The sequence below is a fragment of the Colletotrichum abscissum genome (assembly GCF_030869225.1).
Source record: "Colletotrichum abscissum strain IMI 504890 chromosome Unknown Scaffold_33.1, whole genome shotgun sequence".
Classification (NCBI taxonomy): Eukaryota; Fungi; Ascomycota; class Sordariomycetes; order Glomerellales; family Glomerellaceae; genus Colletotrichum; species Colletotrichum abscissum.
The window spans coordinates 123,503-141,360 of record NW_026850243.1 but is presented as its reverse complement, the minus strand read 5'-3'; the positions used below and the strand labels follow the sequence as shown (position 1 = coordinate 141,360).

At 34.3% G+C, this 17,858-nt stretch overlaps 1 protein-coding gene across 1 annotated transcript; it reads right to left on the bottom strand.

The window, feature by feature from the left end:
* Positions 1-17,489: 17,489 nt before the first annotated feature.
* CABS01_11749 (uncharacterized protein) lies at positions 17,490-17,723 on the bottom strand (the record flags this gene model as incomplete). The annotated part of the gene is made up of 1 exon (XM_060545103.1): positions 17,490-17,723. One exon carries the CDS (start codon positions 17,721-17,723, stop codon positions 17,490-17,492), a length of 234 nt encoding a protein of 77 aa, XP_060397220.1.
* Between the last annotated feature and the right edge of the window lie 135 nt (positions 17,724-17,858).

Here is a 17,858-nt window from a genome sequence, read left to right as displayed (position 1 = left end):
CTAGTTAAGTACTTATAGCCTAATCTCTTATAATAATAAGCTCCTAGGGGAGCTAAGGCTACTTTTAATACTTAACTACCTATAATAATATATTTTTTACTAACTTTATAACTATCCTTACTAATTAAAAAAATTTTAATAATATTTAAATAATAATAAACTACCTAAGTAAAAAGGTAATATTTATTCTTTATTATAAAACTACTATAATAAAAAATATAAGCTAAATATTTTATAAATAAGTACTACTTATCTTCGGCCTATTAAAAACTATTATATTAAACCGAAGCCCCTAATTTATTTTTAATTTTTAAAAAGAGCTCTATAAGATTTATAAAGTTAAGCTATAATTATTAATAACTAACTACCCCTAAATAAACGGCTAAATAGAGGTATTAAATTAATATATTTTATAATAATTAAGATTACTAATTAACTAATACTAAAATAATTAGAGTAATATATTACCTATAGTTAACTTTACTTATACTACTTAGCTTAGTAAGATTATAGGGCTATTATTATATAAAGTTAAATTTAGTTATTAGCTACGGCTCTTTTTTAACTAGTCTAAATAAACCCGCTAATTTAGTTTTATAAAAAAAAAGCTAAATTATACTAATGCGTAGCGTATAACTTAGGGAATATACGAGGCTTAAGAGACCGCTAGGGGTAATATAAAGGTTATTTAAGTATAATATAAGAGGTATATTAACTATTACTAGTACCTAGATAATTTAAAACTAAGAAACCAGGTCTTTATTAATATTTCGTATTAAAAGTTTACTAATATAAATAAGTTATAATAGCCGTAGGCTAGGCTATAGCTTATTATTAGTACTAAATAGGGGGGTATATAAATTATAAAATTACTAATAAGTAATTAAATATACCTAGTTTTCTATCTAAATAAGCTAAAAAAAGCTACTAATAACTTACTACCTAGGTAAAACTAAGACCTACTATTACTAATTATTAATAATAATAATAAACTAGAGTACGAGGTTTTAAAAATTATTAAATTACGCTTATATAAGGGAAAACTATAATACTAAGTAAATTAAAAAGGGTATAATACGGACCCGACTTAGTACGATATAAAGAGCTTTAAGTATATATTAGTAATATTCTAAGCGTTTTATTACTAATACTTAATTATTAAAAGCTCGTTATAGAACTTAAATATATAAATAAAAGCCGCTACGGCTAGCGATTTATTATTACTAAAAAATAATAATAATATAATAATAATAATTACGGTTATAAATTTATTAAAATAAAAAGTAATTTAGAAGTTTATTTTTTAGTATTATAAATAGCGCCCTTTAATATAAAGGGGGGGGTAATATTATAATAATAAATACTAGGGCTTTATAAGCCCTATAACTTAGCTTTAAACTACGAAGCTAAGCTCTTAATAATTACGTAACGAGCTAAACTACTAGGCCTAAAGGGTTAGCTTATTAGTTTTTACTTATTATTCTATTTTTTCTTTTTTTACGTTAAGTCTTTAGTTAATTAAGTTAATATAGTAGCGTTTTAACCTACTTCGAGATCCCTTTTATAATATAAATTAAAAAGGAGTTAGTAAATAAGGGCTTAAATAGTACGAACTTATTATTTTATTATTATTTAAGTAGCGCTTTAAATATAGCTTTACTTATTAAACTATTTTTAATCTAGGGGTTTATATTCTTATTTATATTAAAATTAATATTTAAAGTTATTATAACTAAGACTATAGCCCTTAATACGGGGGCCGGGCTATTTAAAAAGCTCTATAAGTATTTTAAATTTACTTATTTTTTATATAAACGCTCTTTATATATTATAATAAGGATTTTTTTTTCAATTATTATTCTTATTTTTATAGTTTTATTAGCTTATTATTTATTATTCGGTTTAGGTATTAGTAAGTAAGGGTAAGAGGTTCGTTATTTTATTTAAAATTTATTAATAATTTTAGTAATACGGTCCTTTTTTATTATTATTACATTATTTATTTTATTACGTTTTATTTTTATATTATTTATTAAAAAAAAAGTAATTCTAGGGGGTTTAATAAAAAAAAGTTATTTTTTTTTATTATTATAATACTAATTACGCTCTCTTATTACGTTTTATTCTTATTAATATTTTAAGCTTTTAGCTTAGTCTTTTTTATAAATAGAGATTTTAAATTATTAATAAGTATATAACGTAAAAAAGAAGTTTATAAGGGCTAATTATTATTAAGGTTTAAAAAATAAATTACTAAAATCTACCTTTTTTTTAAGGTATATTATTAGCGCTCTATATATACCTGAGCTACTCCTTTGTTACTTAGTCCCCCTCTTTATGCCCCCTGAGCTATCCCTTAACCGACGAGGCCTGACCGGCGAGGCCTGATAGGTGGGAAGACCAGATTCGTCGACTTGGGCAAAGGACGGGAGTTTCTGGTTCTGGTGGTGTCTTGGGGGAGCATGGCATGCACACGGTGTCCTTAACTAATGCTCATAGCCAAAGGCGCCGGGTAGAGCGTCTGATTTCTCACCATCTCGCCACCGCGCCTTTAGGTTCTTCTGGACAAAGGCTGAGTGGTTGGGCCGATGTCTCCTCGCCGTTGGAAGAGTGCGCGCAGACGAAATTCAGGGTACGGAATGTCGTCGATGGGAGACTCACTAACTAAGTTCTGGCCACAAAGATGTATTAGCAGGTGTGCGCGCTGAGAAGAATCTGATAAACTGCCGTTGTTGTTACCGTACCTTGACGCCTCTGCTTTGCTGCCATGGCCCACGGCAATGCCCTTGTTTGACAAGGACAAGAGGGCTTCAGCAGGCTGAGAGTGATTTCCGTTTGTCAAGGGCGCGCTCTCTGTGTGGGCATAGCCGATGGCGAGAGGCTGGGCCTTCTCCGTCTCCGACTGCCGAAATATGGCGAAGGGGAAGACGTTACCGTGGGATGTTGATTGGCGGCGATGATGATAATAATGATGACGATGGTGGTGGTGGTGGAGGTGGTGGAGATGTCGCGAGACTGTGCAAGCCAATACAAAAAACCATGGTGCATGAACCACTGGGCGACAAATACGTCTTCGAGCCGTTCAATCTTCTCCTGCAGTAGAGTGACTTGGTCTGCAGTGGGGATTGGAACAGTTGAATCGGCTACCGCTTCGGACTGAGAACCATGTCCTGCTTTGCGCTGCGACTTTGGTGGATGAGGAATCATGTACTGCTCCAAAGAGACTGTTGGTATCCCTATCACAGAGTAATTGGCTCGAACCGTGGGCTGACGAAGAGGTCAATTGAACTATATGATCTCTGCATGAGGTGGAAAAGGGAGGCTCAAACCGTAGGTTGGGCAGGCTACAATGATCATAAGTATGGTCTGTAAGTGGCCCCTGCGCGGGCCCGCGGCCTCAAGGTCGAATTGGTCTTCCAATGCGACAGAGATTGCTTGTGATCGGAAGTCCATACGAGCAGATATGGACTGGCTCTGGATGAATGGAGCCTGGCTGCTAGCACGAGGGGATTGCTGAGACACTTCGTACGAGTTTGGGGTTGTGCACTGTTCATTTGTATCCCGGCTGGCCTTGGAATATGCGTAGCCGCTTGAGCTTGTCTGCGCATGCTCGGAAATGGCGAAACAGTTCGCGAGGAGTTGCGTTACCAAGTAGTTGCCACCCGCGGCGGTAGAATCCCGGTAGTGGAGTGACTGCCATCCAAGGGAGTAAGTGCCCATACAGTGCCCGCGGTGTTGGCATCCAATGCTGCAACACGCTTTGGAAGGAATTCGACATCTCGTCGTCTCGTCACTGCTCGTTCACAATCACCTAGGTCCAGGCGAAAGTTGAGCGGTCAGGCCGCTCTTGGCAGTGACGGCGGTATGGCAGCGACGATGCTGGTGCGAGGTCCTGCGGGCCAATGTTGTCTCTTGGAGCGACGCAATGCCGGAACATGCCTCGTGGATGCTGGTTGGCTGCGGCTGCCACTGGAGATTCGTTCATGACCGGAACACCAGAGAGGATAAGTAATCGCGGGTGAGGTGGTCGTTGACGCCGATATTGGCGGTGATGCTGTTGCTGGTGAGAGCTGGTGCAAACCGAGGTGAGAAGCCATGGTGCAGGCACAGATGCCGAAACACTTGATGGAGAAGGAACTGCGTCTGCGCCTGATTGTGGGCAGGGGTGACGACTTCCCCAGTTCACGAAGAGCAGGTGTGATGGGAGATGAAACTTTCGAAAGAGCAATCAGAGAGTGTGCAATTTCCGCACCTACCTTACGCAGTGTTCAGCTACTTACCCGGCATGGAAGGCAATGGAAGGTAAGGTAGGTACCGTGTAACCATTAGAAGGCATCCCCTGGTTTCCGCCTTCCATGTCACCGGAACAGGAAGCTTCCATTGATGTTGCTCTTGTCCGAAACACCGAGCTTCCAATCGGACCTGACTCTTGAGAGGTTGGGTTAAGGTCTGCGCTACGTGAACAAGGCGAGGGGGTCTGGTTGAAGGAATGAGGTGATGAGTGCCTTAGTGTGGGACCCTGAAAGATAACCATGCCAAACTCCACATTCAACCGTGCCCGCGGTAGGTTTGAGAGTGAGTCGGCCAAATCCAACCGTGCGCCCGGCAGCTTTTGGAGTCGGCAGTCGACGCCCCACCCACGCCAGGTCAACTGCATAAGGTACCTTCAGGCAAATCTTAAGGTTCCATTGTTTGCGACTCACCTGACATGCTCAACAACCTTGATGGTGCCAGGGGCGCTCCAACCTGGAAAATTGTGCTACCTTCCATGATTGATGCTTGAGGTGGTTTCTCCGCGATACAGCTCTACTGATTACACAATGACATTGTCAGACAGATTTTAGTCAACCTGCTTTCCTTCTCCTCTCGCGCTCAAATATTCTCGAATCTGAGCGAGGGCCAACACTTCCAATCGCGACAACAGGGTGGTTCCTTCGACGATCAGTGGGCACGGTTGAGATTACTTGCTTGCCGAGTATCAAGTATTCTTTCTCTGTGATTCTTCGTCATCTGCCTCTGCTGAGTTCCGGTTCAAGGTGATCGACTGCTCCGACGATGGGGGATCGGGGCCACTTCCCGCGTACGTACCGACCGGTACGTGAGCACGTGCCTACCTGACCGTTCCAGGACCCACTGTTACCTTCCATTTGGTCTACACTAAGTGGGTAAGGTGAGGAGTCAACCTTAATTGAACCTCACAGCTTCCTTGTTCTTTGGCATGGACTGACTTGCTCCTGGCATGACTGGACTAATGTACGTCACCGAGTACCTACCTCGTATACGTAGTGCTGATGTGGCTGATTCCCGGTCTGTTCCAGTCGTGCCGATCTCAGGGCCACCTCGTCCGCCTCACCTTCCTTAAAGTCGACAAGTACTGAGTACTCCACCTGGAAGGAAAGCCCCGTCCGCATTCCAAGTCCTTCTGCCCAGGGCAGGTTACAACAGAGATTTCTTCATCCTCCGGCTGCCGGGCTGCCCACGCACCATCTCATGCCATTCAACTGCAGCAAATCTGCAGCCGCTGTCTTTTTCATTCCCTGCCGTGAGAATGTCTTGTCACGCGCTTTCGACAGCTCCGCAGTGACCTGTTGCCTTGCATTTACACCCCGGTGTTGAACAACACCACCGACCTGACTCACCTCATACTTCAGAAGGTACAGTGCAGTGCAGTGCAGTGGGCCCCAGGCCCGAGGCGAACTCAGGTCCACTGGCAACCGTACTTCACCTCATCCTTGGAGCGTACCTTATCTATCCTTGCTTGAGGCGTTGCGTGAAGCATTGTATGAGGTGCTTGCTGAAGCGAGTACTTTTGCCTTCCGGGCAGTCGAGACATGTCATCATGGTGGAAAGAATGAGAGAATCTCCCCCGATGCCGTTGCGAGACAAGTCTGCCAACCGATCAGACCACATAATCCTTCTTTACGTACTTTATCAGACTCATCCACCCGGCGCCCAAGGAGATCGTCACTTGTTCTTCTGTCTCACTTTCTCCTCTCCATCACCTGCGTTCTCGCGCAGCAAGGTATCATGCTCTAGCCCGGTGCCCACCTGTTCAGTACCGCGGCCCTCCTCGCGATTCCCGGAGGAATATCTATGCATCCCAGAGGCCCATGAGCAACCGTACCCATCCATTCAAGTAACAGAATCAGTGGCTTTTGCCTTCGACCGTGGCTTGCTTTCTCTGCTTTCTCTGCTTTCTTCCTGTTGCGAACTGCCCAGGTGATTGGTCTTCTGTCTTCACGGGGGACCACAGCCACGATTGGAATGTTGAGGCAGAGAAAGGGGATCCGGTAGGTGATCGAGCCCTTGCATACCGCCCTTCCACCCATTTGCAACTGACACAGGAATCATGGGCTTTGCCCACCAACTTCTTCCCCCCTAATTCACATTCGCAATTCAACATAACGTTTATTGAGCTTCGTACCGACTGGAAGGCTTGCCCTGCTGACGTGTGAACCAATATCCACCATCTGTTGTTGATTCTGTCTCTGCTGTCCCAGGGTCATGGTCGAGTCCGCTGATGCGGAAATTGCCGGCCCCCCAAGGTCCAATTCCGCGTAAAAACCGTGGTCTCCTCCACCGGTTCAACTTCGACGACCCTGGTTGCCATATCTACCTTCACCTCTTCGTCCTACTTATCCGTCTGCATATAGATCATTCGCCTGTCTATGCGCGGCTGCTCATGTGCATATGGAACAATGAGAAAACGCCGGTACCTTGCTAGGGTGGAGGCGTTTGCCTTTTTAGCAAGCCAGCGCTTCACGACCTTGGGATGGCATGATTGCTCCGAGACTGGTGGGCAACTGGGTCATGAACACACTCTTTTTCTCCATTGACATGACCATTGTGTCGTCACTGCTCACCTCAAGCGCGAAGCACAGAGTGGCCATGCAAATGAGTCAATCGAGATGAGAAGTCCGTCCACGAGTAAGAGGGAGCCTTGGAGACGGGGGCGGGGGCAGTCCACATACCCATTCAAATCAAACAAATAAACAAGTCAAACAAACAGTCAAATATAGGAATTTCAGCAAGTTAAATAATTAAATATTTTAGCCCGTATATTTAGTATATTTAATTAAATTTAGAATTTAAGGGTAGGCCCGAATATACTAATAATATACTAAAAAAATCCGGAAAAAAGGGGCCGCTTAGACCCGGATTCGAATACTAAACCTCCGGAATTAAAGTAGACCTAGCTAAAAAAACTCCGCACCTCCGGCCTAGAATTTATTATATTATTTATACCTCTAAATAAGCTATAGAAAAATTAATTAAATTAATTAAATATTTATTAAATAAATTAAATAATTAAATATGGCGCGAGAAATTAGCTAAATAATTAAATATGAACTTTATATTTGATTTGTTTGTTTAGGTATAAGCGCTGGGCGGGGGAGGAGTAGGCCGTGCCGCGACAGCCCTCCCCGAAAGATTACAGCACGTATAGACTAAAAGCTATTTTTTCTCGGGTTTTATCTAACATGTTAACCGACTTTACCTGCCGGCAGCCCATTCCGAACACTTCTATTCATCGTCATTCTCTGTGACGCAGAAGATGTCGCCACCTGACAAGCCTGCCATTCAGGTACGCTTTTCTGCTTCACTCTAGGTAGCTTCGAGGTGACTTCGCTCAATATCAAGGTTTTCGTGATGGCTTCAATCATCCATGGCCTCACCGAATTTCACCTGATCTTTGTCTACGTAATCACCGAGGTCCACACTCGCTTGCACCCTCTATAGTCAGGGCGGGCTTTGTGCCCATTTCCTGAGCCCAATAACCGTCTTCTACAATACTCGTCGATGCCTCTATTGCGACCATTTGACTAAACTCAACTTCAAGTCAAATCCATGTTGACGCATCCTCTCAACCACATCCAAGCACATGACTTGGCCCTGCGGCCTGTTGCCTTCCTGCGCACCGGCAGTTCCTCTCTTGACTGACGTGTCGTGTCTCTTTCCCCAGCGAGAGTCAGGGCGTGGTCTGGGAAAGCCAGATATCTCTGGCAGCCTTCTGAAGTGGAAGCGATAGACGTGGTCGCCTCCAGCGCCGATTCTATGCCAGCAGCCAAGCAGACAGTACCCATCAACTGCTCGGTGACGTCAGAGGATGTCTGCGTACACCTCGTACATGGAAAAAACCACGGCATAGTCTGAATCAGGGTTTGAAGACACGTTGACGGAGCCAATGTCGGGGGCTGAGGGAAGAGCCGAGGGTCGTTGGAGAGCGCGACGAGGAGTTGGAGGAGGACAGTGTTTGACCTTTACCAGTTGGTTGGTTAGCTGTGCGATGACTTCAAAACACTCATCTTCACTTCCCTGCTGCCTACTCAGCAAGAGGCATAGCGTCATCTTGCGGAATCTAGGCCTTCCTGGCAGCCATCCGAAGTAGAAGCGAGTGACTTAATCGCTTCAAATCCGATTTCATGCCACCAGCCAAGTAAACCTCGCCTCTTGACTGCTAGGTGGCGTCAAAGCATGTCTGCGTACTTTCCCCTTCCGTCTCCCTCATGTTCGCCTGTGAATAGGTCAGAAACACAGAGAGAGACAAAGGCTGAGAAAGACTAAGACGCATGTACCAACGCCTTCGAGCAGTTGATAGTCAAAATGTTGACCAATTTCCAACAAAGGCATCGTGCCTGTTGAGGCTCATGCTACCTTCTCCGTTCCAGTGGCCTCTTGTGTCCCGGCCTCGTGGCCTCTTCCACAGCCTTTTAGGCAGCATTAGACTCCTCCAAAAGCCTTGCGTGTCTTCGCCTCTTCCTCTTGTCGACACTCCCGACTTTGAGGTCGCTAGTCAACTCGCCGACTAGATTCGAAAGCCCTGTCAACAAGGCGTCAAAGGTCTCAAGCATGCGTACTGGACCTTGTGGAGATGGGAGTTAAAGATCAACACTTTGAGCTCGCGGAAGGATTGCGGAATGGAAGACAAGGAAACCCGGGTTCGAAGTCTAGAGATGATAAAGTACAGAGTTAATAGTCAGGTAATGTCAGATTAGAAGTCCAATTCGACCGCAGCATACAGCCAACTGCGCAGGGGCCAATTAGGGGCCCTATTTATAATTATCGTAACTAGCCTAACCTATAGTTAGAACCTCCTTTTTATACTTACTACGTAAATATTTATATAATTTAATTAATCTTTTCGTTAATTTATAATTTAAACTAATTATTTTATAATAAAAATACTAATACTAATTAATAATTAAATTCTATTATTATAAATTAGTAAAGTATCTCGCTACGTAAAAAAAACGACCTTTTAATACTATATAAAATAAGAAATTCGTACTAATTAACTTTATAAAAATAGATAAAAAAAGGAGTAATTCTTAAATATTATATAAAATCGAGTAATTATAGCCCTTTACTATTTATAAAAAGTCGACGTTTATTATATTAAACTACGTTAATTAATAAAATTACTTAAATAACTAAACTTTTATTATTATTTTAAGTAGTTTTTTTTACTAAATAACTTTTTTATAACTAGCTTATAATTAAAAATTAACTAGTTAAATTAGTAAAAGAAAATACTTACGTAGTAACTACTTACATAATTAATTAATATAATAAGTAAGCTTAATAATATAATATAAAAAAGTACTATATAATTTAAAAAAGGGATCTCTAAACGTAAATATTCTTAATTAGTATAATAAAAAGCGTATAAAAGTTATTAAGCTAAGAGATTTATAATATATAAAAAAGTCTATTATTATAAGGATTTTATAAATACGACTTTAAATTTATAATCTAAATAACCTCTTTATAACTCCCTTAACTACCCTCTAAATATTTTTTAAAAATATAATATAAAGGACGGTTTAATAAAAAAAGAGGGGATTTAGAAATCTTAATAATATTAAGTTAAGAGTATTATAAATTTTAAAAATTAATTTAAAAAAAAAGTAGCTACCTTAAAGTAGTCCTACGACGTCTTAATAAAGTTATTATTAGCCTAAGAAAAAGCTAAAAAAACGAAGATTTAAAAAAAATTTTTTTTTTTTTTAAAAGGTTATTAAAAAGCTTCTTTTTATACTAGCTCTTAGTATAAAATTATTAATTTTAAAAAATTAACTAAATAATAAAAGGAATTATTAGTAAATAATAATTACTTAATCGTAATTAAGTTATAAAAAAAACTACTTTAAAAATATAAAATAGGGTACTAAGATACTATAAAAACTGAGATTTCTAAAATATCTAACCCTATTATGTATAAGTAATAAGTAAGTATTTTTAATAAATCTTTAAAGTCTACGATTTTATAAAAAAGAGGGCTTAACTTCGTTAACTATACTTAATAGCCTATATAGCTCCTTTACGAGCTACTTAGTATTTATTTTTAACTATTTTTATAAAATACTATTCTAAAAGAGATAAGTTAAAAAAAAAAGCTATTTAGAAATTATAAAAAGCACGAGGCTTAAGAAGCTAGAAATATATAAAATAATAAAAATCGGTAATTAATAAAGATTTTAAAATTAATGATTATATTATCCTATAGTAATATAAACGTTTATTATTATTATTAAAAAAAAGAACTATTAAAACCCATTTTTTTATATTAAATAAAAAAGAGGATCTTAATAAGTATAATAATTAGTAATTTAAAAGGGTAGTAGTAATTATTAAAAATAGTAAAAATAAGAGTAGTAGCGAGATAATAAAAAAAAGCGGGAATTTCTTAGACTTTAATAAATTCGTTAAGTAATAAAAATACGGATTTATTATAACTAATACGTAAATTAAATATATCCTTATTAAGATTAAATATATTAATAATTATTAATATAAGTATAAACTAGAGTACGACCCTTAGTAAGTTAGAGTAAAAAAAAAGAGGATAAAACCCGATCTTAAATAAAATCCTAATCCCTTATAAGTAAATAAATATTAACCTAGACTATTAGGGGACGTAAATATATAAAATCGCAGATTAATTTAATAATAAATAAATTAACGTAGTATTAATCTATTTAACTAAGGTTTATAAAAAAAAGGGGCTATAAGAATAATTCTTATTTTATAAGATTATAAATAACCTTAATTACTAGCTAGATAAATAGTTCGTAAGTATAAGCTTAAAAATTATAAAAATAGTTAATAAATTCTTTTATGGGTAAGGGGTATTACTAGCGTAATTATAATCATAAGAACTATATAAAATCCTAATAATAATAATTATAAAAAAAGAATTTATACTATAAAACTAAGTATAAGTTAATAGGGCATATAATTACTTTAATGAATTTAAAAAAAGGGTAAATAACGTAAATTTCCTCCTTATAATTACTAATAACAATTTATTGTTATAAAAGGATATATAAAAATAAAATATAATACTAAAAATATAATAATTAATAATTCTACTTATTTTAATTTATAGCTCGTTATTATTATTAATACGAAATTCGGCACTAATTAGTTAATAAAAAAAAATAAACGACCCGAAGTTATTAATAATACGTAGCTACGTAAGGATCGTATATAAATACTAAAAATATAATAATAAATACGAAGTAATTTACGGACTTTAAAAAGATCTTTTTAAAAAAGAAATTATATTTTAGGGGGAAGTATAAGGTCTTATAAAAAACCCTAATAATATTTTATAACTATTATAAAAAGGTCGGGATTAGGGAATACTAATATTATTTAATAATTAATATTATATTTATAAATAAAGCTTTTAATTATTACTACGAAGTAATACGTAATCTTAATTAAAACGACTTTTTTAATATTATTAATATAATTTAAAGCTGCTTTAAAACCTATAATAAGAACCTAGAGCTCTTATTTAAACTATAAGCGTTTTTTTTTATATCTATAACTAAAATAATAAAAAGTAAATTATAAATAAAAATCTTTAAAAAGCTTATTAATTAAATTAATAAACTAGTAAAAACCTAGCTAAATAAGGGAATTAATAAGTAAAAAATCAAATATTTTTATATTATAATTTAGTATATATTAAAAATAAAAATAACCTTATATTAAGTACTTAAAGACTACGAAACGCTCTATTTAAGGCTAAGATCTAACTTTAATATTAAAATAAAAATATTATACTAAACCTATTTCTAAGTATACGATGGCCCTTATTAATAATATTAAGTTAATTAAATATATAATAAAAAAAAAGAAGCTAGATATAGTAATCGCTAGTAAAGAGGCCTAAATTTATTAAATAGGCCGAGATTTAACTCGTAAATAAAGTAATAAAAAAAATAATATTATATTTATAAAAAAAATAAATATTAATTAAATAACTATTTTAAAAAAAAAGCGTATTAAATTATATAAATAGTATAAAAAGTTAAGAATAATAAATAATAAAACTAGCCCTCGTCGGTTTAACTAATTCCTCGTTATATATAAAAATAAATTTAAGAGTATAGAACTTAGTAATAATAGCTAAAATAATAGCTTAAAATATCTACCCCCTATAAAAAATTTTGAAAATAAAAAAGATCTTACCTCCTATACTAACGAATTAAATTATAATAAAATTAATAATATTAACTACTCTTTTTTTATTCCGTTAGTTTTTAGAGGATATATAAAGCTAAATAAATAAAGGGTAATAAAAGCTCTTAATAAATAAGCTTTTATTTATAAATAGTAAAAAAAGGTCCCTTAGATAATAAATATAAAAATAGTTAAAAAAGTAATTCTAATAAGGCCAAAGTTTATTTTTTTAACGTTTAAAAAAAAAACGCTATTTCTTTTAATATTTAAAAAAAAGAAATAAAATACTAAGTAAATCTAGGGGTAATTAGAGGGGTCCTTTTTAAACTACTTAAATTATTTAAATACTAAGCTCGTATAAGTATTTTATACGAGTAAAAGGTACGGCCTAAATAATTTCTATAAGATTATCCTAAATACTAAAATATTATAATAATTAATAAAAGGAAAAGGGTAATTCTAAGCGCTATAAAAAATCGTACTAATAATACTTAATACGTTAATAATGAGTATTATAAAAATTAGCTTCGGCCTAAGTAAAAAAATCGTTACCCTAAGTATAGCAAAAATAAAAACGTACTTCGGAACGATAACCTTTTATATTTTACTTATTAATACCCTATTTCTCTTATACTTAAAAAATATAAATTAACTAAGTATTATATTTAATAATATAAGAAATAAAATCTTTAGTAATAAGTATTTTAAAATAGTTAAATAACGATAGGGGTATACGTTTATAAAGCTTATTAACGACTTAAAATTAATTAATTATTTAATAAAAAATAAGCTTAGATAATTATATTAGAGATTTAAGTACCTATTAGTTATAAAACTATATAACCTTTTAAAATAATTAAGTAATAATAATATTAAAATAGGGGCGCTAAAGTAGTTAATAAAAGTATATTATTAATACTAAATAAATATATAAAGCCCACGCAGATTTAAATTTAAATTATATAATAAGCTTAATTTTAATTAAAAAATTGTTATTAATATTTTCTATTTAAATAGTCGGCTAGTCTTATATATAATTAACGTAACTATATTTTTTTAAATAGGGTAATTCTTTTAGGATCTATAAATAAAAATAATATAAGTAGCTTTATAAAAGGGATAGATTAATATATATTAGAGATTATTAAATAGTATTAAAACCGACGCTAGTATTAGTTTTAAGTTAGTAAAATTTAGAAAAAATATAATAGCTTATAATATATAACTAAAAGTCGTACTTATTAAAGCGTATTATAGTATTAAAAAAGTTAAAAGAGTATATTAATAACTAAAAAGGGCGTTTAAAATTATTAAAAAGGAAAATCCTAATTTTATTAATAACGAATACTTTTAAATAGTACTTAAATATTATAATAATATTATAGGGCCTAACGGGCTTATACTAAAACTATTAATATTTAAAATATATTTAAGAACGACCTTAGCCTCGCTATTATTACTAAATATAAATTAACGAGCCCGAGTAATTAAAAAAATAATATAAGTACTATATAAAGTAAATATAAAAAAATAAGTTAATAAGGTAATTATTACGTATAATAGGCCTAATATAAGAGGTAATTTAAATATACTATTAAATTCGAATATACAAATATAATATAAAATTACTTAATAATAAGCTGGGCTATATAAGTTAATTTCCGTTAATAAGCGCTCTTATGTAGTTATAAAAAATCGTAATTAGCTACTTAAAATATTAATTATAATAATTAAACCGTATTATATAAATCTTAACGAGGTAATTTCTAACTTATAAAAAAAAAAGAACTAAGGGAAACTATATAACCTATAATAAAAGTATAAAACATTATCCTTAACGAAACTATCGTAATAGTATTAATAAATAACGAAAAAAAAAATATATTAAAAGGGTACTAATCCTATTAATAAGATATTATAAAAAACTACGATAATAAGCCCTAACGTAATAATTTATTATTAATAACGAGGTAATTAATACTTTTTATATAATAAAAAAGAAAAGCTAATTGTAAATTAGTAATTAAATTACGTAAAAAAGACGTAATTATAATTACTAAAAAGCCGTATAAAGGATTAGATCTTATTAAAATAAATACTCTTTATAATCGAGGGGTCTATCGATTTATCCTCTATAACTTTAAAAAATATATAAACCTTCGTATATTTAAATCGTAAATAGTTCGTAAAATTAAAAAAAAAAGAATACCCTAGCTATATAAGAAATTTAGATATATAATTTAGGGGTATAATAATATTAAAAAAGCGATACTACTTATATAATTACTTATTATATAGCGCTATAATTAACGATTAATAATAATATTAATAATATTATTATAAACAAAGGAATATAAGATTTAGAACTATAATATTACCTAGGCCTATACCTAATTAGTTATAGGGCTTCTAAAAGAAATCCTAGCCCATTTACTAAAAAAAATAGCTAGTAAGTACTTAAAAAGTACGATTATTAAAATACTTAAGTTACTATATAAGCTCGTAAAATCGAGTACTTATTAATAAGTTACTTATTACGATTTCTATATTAATTAACTATTAATAGTTACCTCTACGTACGACCCGTACTTATTAATCTTTAAGTATAAAAATAACTAATTTAGGATTATTAGAATATAAACTAATAATATATTAAACCTATTTAATATTAACTTTATAAAAAAAAAAATAAGGAGCTCTAAAAAGCGGGCTTTATAACAAAACTAAAAAAGGTCCTTATAATAAATAACCCCCTAATATTTAATAATAAGATTCTTATAATTAAAAAAAAAAACTATTATTTTTTAATAAAAAGGGTAAAATAAAAAGATTAACCTCGTTAATTTAAATATAGCTAATATTAAAAAGTAATATAAAACTAAGCTTATATAAAGAGTATATATTATAAATATTTATTAGCCCGAAGTAATTTTTAACTATGCTAAAGTAGTATAAGTTATAAATCTAACTAAATAAAATATTAAAATACTTAATAAGTAACTTAAATAATAATAAATAAATCTTAATTAAGGCCTCGTTTATTACCTAATTAATTTTATAATTAATAAGCTTTACGTTTTTATTAATAAGTTATTTATAAATAATAATAACCTTATTTTATAATTAAAGTATATTATTATCCTAGCTAACGAAAGTATAAATAAGAGCGAATTTATTATATATAATAATATAATTTACTACTTATTAACTAAAAATAAGCGAATAATGAGAAGCGTACTAATATTAGAGGTTTATAGTATAATTAATAACGTTAACCTCTTATATATAATTTTAATAATACTAAAAAAATTACTAATTAACTTAGCTTTTTACTTATTTTAACGGTTATTAATACTAATTCTTACTCGCTATATAAATACTTTATTAAATTAAAAATAATAAAAAAAAAGAGGCTTATAATTAATATTATAGCCCTTAGGTAATTATATAAAAAGCGCGAAATACTCGAGATCTATTAGATTAATAATAAAAATAACTTCGTAAATATTTTTATAAAAGTAGTACTAAATAAGGGATTAAAGTAATTTATAAATAATAAAAAAGTTATTATATAAATAGAGGGATAGGTTATATAAAAAAAAAAAAAAAAAAAGATAACTTAGTAAACGGGCCCGAGGTTAAATTATATTTCTAACTATAATAATTAAATTAATAAAAAAGAAAGAAAATTAGTATTAGATTAGAAATTTAATTTAACTACGGTATATAGCCGACTATATAGGGGCTAATTAGAGGCCCTATTTATAATTATTATAGCTAACTTAACTTATAGTTAGAACCTCCTTTTTATACTTACTATATAAATATTTATATAATTTAATTAATCTTTTTATTAACCTACGGTTCGAACTAACTACCCTATAATAGGGATATTAATAAGTAAGGTAAGCAAGATTAGGTCGGCAAGGTGGGGTAAGAATAGTATCCGTGGGTTGGGCCGTTGTTTTGGATGAAGACGGAATGACGGCTTCTTTTTGCATGAAGTGAACTGGGTATGGCGACGTGAAACGAGGAGGTCAAAAAGTCGGTCGAGGGCTCAGAGTACGTCTTGGGCAAAGCTAGCGCCGAGCGAATTTTGCGGTCAGTCTCTGACGCAAACAGTCAATGTAGTGAAATAAGCATCACTTACAAGATATTCAGATCTTCATGGAACATAGCTGGCTTGAACATTGAACTCACACCGTCTTCCAGACTGCGTACCTCCAGCAGGGACTCCGTGGTTGTGCGTGATGGTGTAGCGACGGAGTTGTGGTCGTCCCACCGGTTTGGTACTTGCGAGATGACGGGATGGAAAATACCCTCGACTATCTGGTTCCAACTGTCGCCGTCTTCGCTTTCGCCCTCGGGATGTGTCATCTGATACTATTCCTGGCGCCGGTCAACGGCGGGGGCCATGGGAAGAAGTGTTGCATTCAGAACAGACGGGATTGCGGACACCTTTTGCGAGAAAATGCCGACGAAAATTCGCGACATTTGCGATAATCGGGCGTTGGCATTCTCGAGAAGGTGCACGACTCGGTAACATGATGCGGGCTCAATGGCTTAGGCCCACGCCGGCGAGGCAGAGCTCAGAGAGGTCGCGCTAGATGGCATCGAGGGTCGTTTTGTTTAGCTTGTCGAGAAGCCGAACGAACTTTGCATAGGGTTGAACAATATCCACAAGATTACGAAAGACGATTTCTGCTATCCCTGCTTTTGTGGAAGTGTCGAATGGTCTGGAGTATCGTATAGAGGTGGGGAACTTGAGAACGATCGCGGAGCAGAAATTATGACAAGAATGAGAGCGGCGGGCAAAACACAGCGCGAAGCAGATGCGCCCGAAGACGTGTCGAAAGATGCAACAACGATAGCGTCGCAGGTGGCCATGACGAGAGAGTTATGATTGGGGCTAGTATCGACATAGGCGCCGGAAAGCTTGCTGCTGCCCTCCGAAAGAATCCCATCATTATCATCGTCATTATTGTCGAGGGGGACATTGTTAATATTGCTGGAATTCAGACGCAGACGAAGGTGAAGGCGTCAGGAGAGTGGAAACAGATAGAGTGAAGCTCGCGGCCAATCGGTGGTAAGAATACGAGGGGCAAATTGAGTTGGGTAGTATGGGCAACAGGAGCGTCGTCGTTAGTGTCCTCGTTTGCATCCTCGTTGGCATTCTCGTTGGAATCCTCGTCGCCGTCCTCGTTGCTGTCCTCGACGCTGTCCTCGACAAGTCTCCGCTGCTGCATCATGCTTTTTTTGGGTGATGCCTCTTTGAACAGGACTAATTCAGGGGTATTTGGTTTTTCTTTGGAAGGCTGTCAGATGCTGTCATGAGAAAATGGGAGGCTGCTGACCTACCTGAAAACCATGTCTGTCATCGTGAT